Genomic DNA, 9,318 nt, shown 5'->3' with positions numbered 1-9,318 from the left:
CGAAACCGTGATCCAATATCTGAAATCTCTGTACAGGTGGTCCAAAATTCTATTAAATTAAGATCATATTTGAAATTATTTTTTATAATAATAGTATTATATGTATCTGATACGGTGAGAATTGACTTCAACATCTTTAAAATTTTATCCGAAACGAGATAAAGGATAAAAATAATATTTTGTAAACAAACACATGTGAGACCGAAATTTATGACTAACGAGATCGAATAGTGAGACCGGCAAGATTAAACAGCATATATGAATGTTACAGAAAAAAACCACCAAAACCACACATTTTTGGTTTACTTGTATTTGACACTTTTTTTTAAAGTTTTTTAACACCCACCCCCCTTTTTTTTTTAACCTTCCCACTATTGATAAAAGTATAGATTAACTAATATTCAATGAGTGAAGGAACAACACATTAATTCATGAATAAATAGCGCATGAGTTAATTATCAGTGTTGTTCGGTCACAAGTTGAATATTTTTCGATATTTGAATTCTTTAATTAGTTATTCTTTTTATTACATTTGCAAATGGCTTTTTTTAAAGAAATTAATGTAAAACATGTATAGAACAATCAAATATATTTTTTTCTACCCATTCACAATTTGTTTTGATCTGCCCTTATCGACGTCTAGACAACCCCTATAATTTGTTGTATGACGTCAGAGAGTGAAATAACCATAAGTTGTATAGTGAAAACTAACCATTTAGTTAATATGAGGCAGGCATAACCTGTGAATGGGGACGAAGTCTGTATGTATATTTTTTTTTTACTTCAAACATGTTAATAAAGGATACGGAAATACCGTAACGTTCCCGATTTTGGTTCTGTTGTTAGGGATTTAGCTGTGACGTTCTTTAAGTTATGACGTCATATGTCTAATCATATGTACTTGTATGTAATGTCATGAAAGCTCTTTATAGGGCCCTTTAATTGGAAATAAAATATTCTTATTCTTATTCTTATTCAATGTAAACAAAAGAAACCCTTCCATCAGGTAACGTTTTTTTTCAAATCAAACAATTATCATATTAAAATTTTATTGAGTTCCAATCTTATATTTTACTAGACTGATCAATATAAAAAAAAAATCAGTCTCATGCAAAGAAGACAGATTTCTGCGCAAATGCGGGAAAACCGGAACAGGAACTAGATCTGAAAAAAAAAGTTAACGATTTTGAGTTCATTAGTACAATGAAAAATTCGGGAAATTTTCCCAATTTTTTTTTTTTTTTTTTTTTTTATTGATTTTTCTACCGTAATTGGGGACTTCGTCCCCATATAAAAAACATATGTATATTTTTTTTTAATTTGAGGTTTCTTATGACTTAAGTTATTTTTGGAAAAATATTAGCATTATTTGTCAAAATCAATCGATTTTTTATCATCTTAAAGAAAGCGTACTGTTTTATCATTGATGACATGCATTAAAATAAGCGTCAACATCTTTTGGCAAGAATTTTTACCGTGATTTGTTATGAAGGTACCCCCATTAATACAGCCCTCATGTATATTATGTACATCATCTTCAGTTTGTCTTCTACCTGTGGATTTTTAGAGGTCTTTTTTATTTTATGTCACAGATTTAAGAAAATGTAAATCATTATTCAACCTGTAAGTGAAAGATTTATTGTTATGATTGTGACTTGAATCAGTCAACAGAAATGGTTTTGCCTGGTGACTTCAATGTTTCATTTTCAATGTTGTCAGACATTCTTTAAACAACTGAACAGGCTTTGTACATCTTAACACATTACTAAATTAAAACACCTGTTGTGCAAGTGCCAAATTGTATTCCAGTCAAAAAGACTCATTCAGATTTATTTGTATCAACAATTACTATGTACATGTATCTATTACTATCACAACGTATACATGTGCATTTACTGAAAAACATTACTCTTCAAAATGCATGCATCCAAAGCACTTTTCTCTGGGAAACAAGAAAGTGCCTCTGCCTCACTTGATTCAAATAGGCCACACAGTCTTAAAGTTTGAACAGTAATCTAAGTTTTGATTCCGCTAGACTCTTTAGCCCTATGATCAAAATTTTGCAATTCATGATGGGGGTATACTTTACATATTTTATTTTTTTTATTTTTTTTTTATTTTTTATAAATAACAAATGAATAAGATCGTTAGTTTTCTCGTTTGAATTGTTTTACATTGTCATTTCAAGGTCTTTTGTAGCTAACTATGCAGTTTGGGTTTTGCTAATTATTGAAAGCCGTTCAGTGACTTATATTATTAATTTCTGTGTCATTTTGGTCTCTTGTGGACATGTGCAGTAGTCTTATTGGCAATCATACCACATCTTCTTTTTTATATTTAAATCTTCTTTGAAATCACTGAATAGATCCTTGAATGGAATTTTGTATGAATGTTCCATGAAAATTGAAGTATCAAATTTTATAGATAAGATTTAATCTACAACAAGCATGAGTCGGACTGCATGACTGCTGTTGTTAGAAATAGAACTTATTATAAATAGCATTTCTGGCTTATTATAATCATATACATGTATATACAATGCCACATAAATATTATATACATTGTATCTAGAATGCCCCTCAAATGTCTATGTTAAGCAAATTTATAAGGTTTTTGGCTATACAATGTAATCATGATCATTATGATTACCGGTATCTTGAATTATAGGTGCTAATTAATCAATGGGAGAAGTTTCATCTATCATTCATGTAAAGTATGTAACTGAAAATAAATTCAAAAATGTAAATTACAAAAAATTTAAAACTATGCATTTTTAATCAACTGTAATAATACGTTCTTTTATAGACTCATTAATACTGATGTACTGTGATCCAGTTTGACAAACATGAAATGAATGAAATCAAGGATTTCAACTACACAACACCTCTAGAGTTGTTCAAAGAAAAGAAAGTTGTCAAGATATGTGCTCCTATGGTTAGATACTCCAAGTACGTTACATTTAGTTGCTATCTAAAAGCAAGTGATGGGCTAACAGTTTTTGAAACATTTTAAGTTTCACAAAAAAACTTACGACTAAGATTGGTCCTAAGTCATGGACAATTCAGTATACTTACAACATATACAATCAATCTTAGTCGTAAGTTTTTTGGTGAAATTGACTCCTGACCTTCAGTCAGGGGTACTACTTGTACAAGTTATTTTTAATTACTTGAAGAAGTAATATTAATATACTTATATAAGTACATTTGTAGGATACTTATACAAGTGAATTTTATTTACTTGTAGAGGAAAAAAAGATATTGGCTGAGTTATGTCCCTTAGACATTCAAATTTTTTTACTTACAAAACCAAGAAGCAATTTTTGAAGGGCTTGCGCAAATAGTTAAGATCTTTGCACAATCAGTTTCTTTGTTGAAGTAATGAGATGAAACATTGAACTCTAATAAAAAAAAATAAGCAAACCTTGGAAAATCATTAAAGGCATGAATTTACATCTCAAACTTGAGGACTTTAGTGGGATTGTAAGAAAATCTTACTTATACAAGTAAATTTTTGAGAAAATTAAGGGGAGATTATTCAAACATTATTTATTTACTTATATGCGTATATTTTTTTTACTTCTTCAAGTAAATAAAAACAAAATGTACAAGTAATACCCCTGACTGACCTTGGAAGAGCCAAAATAAATATTTTTGCATAGCGTATAGATATAGGAAGATGTGGCATGAGTGCCAATGAGACAACTCTCCATCCAAATAACAGTTTATAAAAGTAAACCATTATAGGTGTATGAATATGAATTTCTGTAACACAAAATACAAGAATCAATGTTGAAAAGTGCAAACAAATTACCAAGTGGCAAAGCCATACAAATACATAGAATGAGTAGCAATAACTGAAAATGAAGAGTCAATTATAAAACAATCTTCCTGCCCTAGAGATTATTCAAAAGTTGTTAACTTGTACCTTAAAATACCTTTTCTGGTTGATGTAAATTTATAATTTATTGATATTTTTAGGCTGTACTAAATACCTCCTTGCCATAAGCTGTCTGTTTGCATATTTTTGTATGTTACTAAGTCATAACCTGGCACACCCATATAAAATCATGAACATTTAATTACCATGAGAAGGTTAATATATATGTTTAAATTAATTCAACTTCAGTCTTCTGAATATCTGTAAAATGAAGAATAACAACATTAATTGTCTGTAATTTCGTTGTAGGCTTGCATTCAGGAAGCTTGTGAGACAGTATGAATGTGACCTTGCCTTCACACCAATGATCATATCAGATTCATTTGTCAAGTCACTGAAGGCCAGAGACAGTGACTTCACAACTTGTAAAGGTTTGGATTCTTTCCTTTTTCTTCATTATTTTTGCTATTTTCTATTAATTTAAATTGATATGAGACTTCCACCGTCTAAGAAAGTAAAATTATAAATGGAATTTATCTTATAATTTCTTTATAATATGTAAACATTGTTTATAATATTTTTACAAATGTAGAATATTTTGCATTATTTCAATATATACTACATGTATTATAAACATGTTTAAAGTACATGTAAAACTTAGAAATTTTGGAATATACATTTTCTCTATTTTATGTTGTAGTAGAAATAACAGACTGGCATTACAAATCTGTCATTTATTGATAAGATATGTTGCTAGGAATGAATGAAACTTCTATTTACTAGGAATAAGTCATGCATGCTCTTTTTTGTTTTTGCAGAAGACCGTCCTTTGATTGTACAGTTTGCTGCTAAAAATGGAAAAGAATTTGCAGATGCTGCTGAAATTGTTGTACCGTAAGACATATTTCCCCCCCTTCTTTATATACAGTTAGTTTCAACAAATCAAAGTCTTAATATACAACATTTTCTATATTTGAATGTTTAAGCTTCATTCAAAAATGCTTACCACTAATAGTTTGAAATCCAATATAGATGTGCATGTTTGATAATGTGAAGGAAAGTTATCCACCACTTACCATTTTTAGCAACATGAAGTATTTCCAGGCAAGTATCACAAAAACATGTCTATGAATCATGCTAATTTAACTCACATGTTACTTTCTATACTTCCTAGAATATCTTCACTCCTAAAAACCGCCAAACTTTCTGTTCAAAACTTTTCAGTTTATTTGTTATGGAAGCATGACTGATGCATTCAAAATGAAAACTATATACATTCAGTAGCTATTGGGGGATATTTTTTTAAAAGTTATTCAACATGAAAACAACTTAAAAGATTGTACAATCCAAAAACAATTCTGTTTTATGTAAATGGGGATGTATTTTATATGTATTTGTTGATTCCTACAATAATGAATTTCAAGTTAAAAAAAACAGTTAGTGGGAAGATCTACAGTTTAAATAGATGGGATACCCTTGAACCTAATGTGACATATGTTGTAACAATGGTGTACAGAGTAAAAATTGTATTTTAATTTTTTTCATTTTTCTCTTAGTTACTCTGACGGTGTTGATCTGAACTGTGGATGTCCCCAAAGGTATGTTAGTATAAAAATAAGAATATGTTGTATGATTGCCAATGAGACACTTATTCATCAGAGATCAAACACTTAGATGTTAGCAACTATATATCACTATAAGGTCCATATATTGTTACATAAGTAATACAAATAAATTTTTCAAAACAGGAATTTAAAACAAAACTTGTAACCTTTAAAAAAGAATCAATCTTAAAATTTGGACTAAAAAATTTGTTACCAGTTTGTATGTGTATTTTTGTGTATATGTTCATATTAATTGCGCTCAATTTGTTTTTTTAATAGAGCTTTGAATAAGATAGGTCAGTTATCTTTTTATTGTGGATTTTGTTGTTGAGGGATTTGAAAAAAAAATGGTATTTTTGCGGAAATTTGATTTCATTTTTTAACAGAAGTCTGCATGCATGTTGATATAAAATTTGTACTTTGATGGGCATTTAAATTTTTGTTTTGTCTGAATTTACAAATCCACAAAAATTGGTAGCACACAAATAATAATGAGACTTTTACAAAATATACCCCACAACAATTATTTATAGATGGGCAATGGCAGAAGGATATGGTGCATGTCTAATAAAGAAACCAGAGTTGGTGAAAGATATGGTTAATCAGGTCAAGTCAAGGGTCAACAATGAAGATTTTACAGTTTCCATCAAGATTAGGATACATAATGACATCAGGTTTTATATATTATCACTAAATTAAAATTCAAATGTCTTAAAAATTGTAGTAGTCTGATATGGATTACTTGACAGGGGTAATAATTCTTGATTTTATCTTTGGACCATCTAAATTGTTGGACAATTTCATATGGTAGTTATTGCCCTTAAGTGATGAACACAAAAATCATCATGAAAAAGGTAAATATATTACTAATAGGGCATATTTTTTGCAAGGAAAGGGGATACAAGCAGACAATTTAGCTTAATAAAATCAAATTTGATATCAAATTCCGATTACTTCAGTCTACAAATCTTTTTAAAGACACAAATACAAATTATCTACACAATATAAGCAATTTATGAAACTTATGAAGTCTAAACACTTTGGAAAACTATATACTGTAAGTTCAGAAATTATTACGTACATTTATTTTTTTTTATTTTTGAAGAATGGACATAAATGCAAGAATAATTATTGCAATCTCAGGAAAATCTACATAAAGATATATGCATCAGATATCAGAATGCAAGTGCTTATTATTGTGATACTCACACAGTAACATTATTCACATTAATAAAAACTCCTCAATAATTTCTGAATTTACAGATAGCTGTTGGAACTGACTGTTTACGGTAAATTAATCTTGCCAGGTTGAAACAAGACTTTCTCCTGAAAAATTTAGATGAGAGAAAACTTTTTAATGAAAGAATATAACATAAATGTGATTATTTTACATTAAAGCATGTAATATTTTCACTATATATTTATATTGCTTTAAAGATCAATGTTATTTTTTTTCCAGGGAAACTGTTGATATGTGTCAGAAAGCTGAAAAAGCTGGTGTTTCCTGGATAACAGTTCATGGAAGGACCAAAGAACAACGAGGACAACCAGTGAACTTTGAAGCTATTAAAACAATTAAAGACAGTTTACAGTGTCCAGTTATAGCTAATGGTGATATTAATTCATTAGAAGATGTTGAAAGAATTGCAGAACTTACAGGGGTCAATGGTAATCACATTAGAGAAAAATCTGGATTTTTTGTTATAGTTTTGAAATTAAGTTTAGGTTTTATACTTAGTTAATTAATGCAAAGTACCTTAAACAATTTATTATTTCTGAAAGAAAACAGCTGGCCTACGAGCTTTGATTATAATTTGAATTAAGAAATGCATTTCAAATCTGAAAGTGTTTAAATTTAAAACTTTTTTATTGAACCTTAGCAACAGGCTCTATATTAATTTTTCTTCTACAAATAGTAAACTGTTGCATGTTTAGTGACAGTAAGTACCTTTATACCTTTGTTAGTCTTGTATTTTTTAAATTTTAGTTTCTTATGTACAATTTGGAAATTAGTATGGCGTTCATTATCACTGAACTAGAATATATTTTTTAAGGGGCCAGCTGAAAGACGCCTCCGGGTGCGGGAATTTCTCGCTACATTGAAGACCTGTTGGTGACCTTCTGCTGTTGTATTTTTATATGGTCAGGTTGTTGTCTCTTTGACACATTCCCCATTTCCATTCTCAATTTTACCTATTCTTATTTAACACAGTAGACAATTTTCTATTAAAATTTGAATTGTTATTCTATTCTATTGATTGGCCATTCTTTAATGTAGATGATGGAATTGATGCAGTTTTATAAAATTGAGTTTTAGCTGAGTCAAATAATTTGTTTGCAGGAGTGATGGCAGCTCGAGGTATATTACAGAACCCAGCCATGTATTCTGGCTATGACAGTACTCCATTAGACTGTGTTCGGAAATGGGTAAATAATATTTGTTTTGCTGAATGTAAGAAAACAGTGACGTTATTAATTAAATTTTCTATCCAAAGCACTTTTTATTTTCATAACAAGGTTGTGCAGAAGTCATGTCAGCACTATCTATTATTAATCCGTCTTTTATCCAAATCTATAGTGAACAACTTCAGCAATCTACCTCAAACTTCAGGACCAAAGGCTTTGTCCAAACTACTCATCACAATACAACACTTCTTGGTCAGTATGAGTTAAATGTTTTGAAGATGAATAAAGGCAACAGTAGAATATCGCTGTTTAATAGTCATAAACTGATTAAGTGTTAACAAATTCGGGTCACAAAAACAAAAATCCAGGAAAACAAATCAACTACAAAAGGAAAACAACGGAACAGAAACTCTGAACTGTAACAAAAACAAAAGCCAACATGTATAGAAACACTCTTTTTGATAACAACTGCCATACTCCTGACTTGGTACAGGACATTTCAAGAAATATACTGTTATCACAGAGATATGTCTCGCCTTTTTGTATAACAGCATACCTATGTCTTGCTTTTTGACTCTGTAAAGGCGAGATAAAAATGGTGAGTTAAACCAGATTTTATGGCTAGCCAAACCTCCTGCTTATTAAATATGACAATGTTAAAAATCTGTATCAGTTTGAAAGGTCTGATGAAAACCTATCTGTTGTCCTTTTTTTAATTTTCTATATAGTACCATAGTATTGTGATATTTAGTACTAACTCATATAACATATTCAACAGTTCTCTTTATCTAATTTCAGCTGGACATATCAACATCTCTTGGAACACATTACCGCTGTTTTCACAATCATTTAATCTACATGTTAGAGAGAGTACTACCACGGGCAGAGAGAAGAATTTTTAATGCCCTGGTTAGCTCTTCTGCTGTAATGGATTATTTGAAGGAACATCTTGACATCTGATGTCCCATCCAATTAACAGTTGGGTTACAGGTTTTCTGGCCAAAATATATAACTGACTGGAGAAATGTCCAACTACAAGATTTCTGAGATGGAGAGAGCATTTCATAGACGAATTAATGAATAAGAAGTGAAAGAATAATATCTGAAAAAATAAACTATTTATTTTATTTCACTTGTGAAACAGACAGCCATATGAACTGTAAATGAAATGTAGTTAATTTATTATAAGCAATGTAAGAATATCAGCCTTCATTGTTTGAAAATAAAAGCATTGAATATACCTGGTAATTAAAATCTTTCATCTAAGGATTGACAAAACTTGTTGATAAATTGATGCTGATATTTAAGCTCACTGTCATATGAACCCTGCCATGTACAATTTATAATTATTCCATAATCCAAATACAGCTGAACTATTGCTTATACTGTTGATTTATTAACATTCGTTGGATACCAATTTTCATGAATT

The 9,318-nt window shown here is 29.7% G+C and overlaps 1 protein-coding gene across 2 annotated transcripts; it reads left to right on the top strand.

Annotated features, from left to right (window-relative positions):
• The first annotated feature begins 156 nt into the window (after positions 1-156).
• LOC134717233 (tRNA-dihydrouridine(20a/20b) synthase [NAD(P)+]-like) lies at positions 157-9,129 on the top strand. 2 transcript variants are annotated; one of them, XM_063579971.1, is made up of 9 exons: positions 157-239; positions 2,806-2,948; positions 4,189-4,310; positions 4,698-4,773; positions 5,436-5,477; positions 6,017-6,157; positions 6,943-7,151; positions 7,825-7,910; positions 8,688-9,129. In XM_063579971.1, exons 2-9 carry the CDS (start codon positions 2,851-2,853, stop codon positions 8,847-8,849), a joined length of 936 nt encoding a protein of 311 aa, XP_063436041.1. In that variant the 5' UTR covers positions 157-239; positions 2,806-2,850; the 3' UTR covers positions 8,850-9,129. The 2 variants fall into 2 exon arrangements, with proteins under 2 accessions (XP_063436041.1, XP_063436040.1); XM_063579970.1 differs by having other exon boundaries at positions 170-264.
• Positions 9,130-9,318: the final 189 nt, after the last annotated feature.

Source organism: Mytilus trossulus, chromosome 1 (assembly GCF_036588685.1).
Source record: "Mytilus trossulus isolate FHL-02 chromosome 1, PNRI_Mtr1.1.1.hap1, whole genome shotgun sequence".
Lineage (NCBI taxonomy): Eukaryota > Metazoa > Mollusca > Bivalvia > Mytilida > Mytilidae > Mytilus > Mytilus trossulus.
This window is presented reverse-complemented; position numbering and strand designations above follow the sequence as displayed.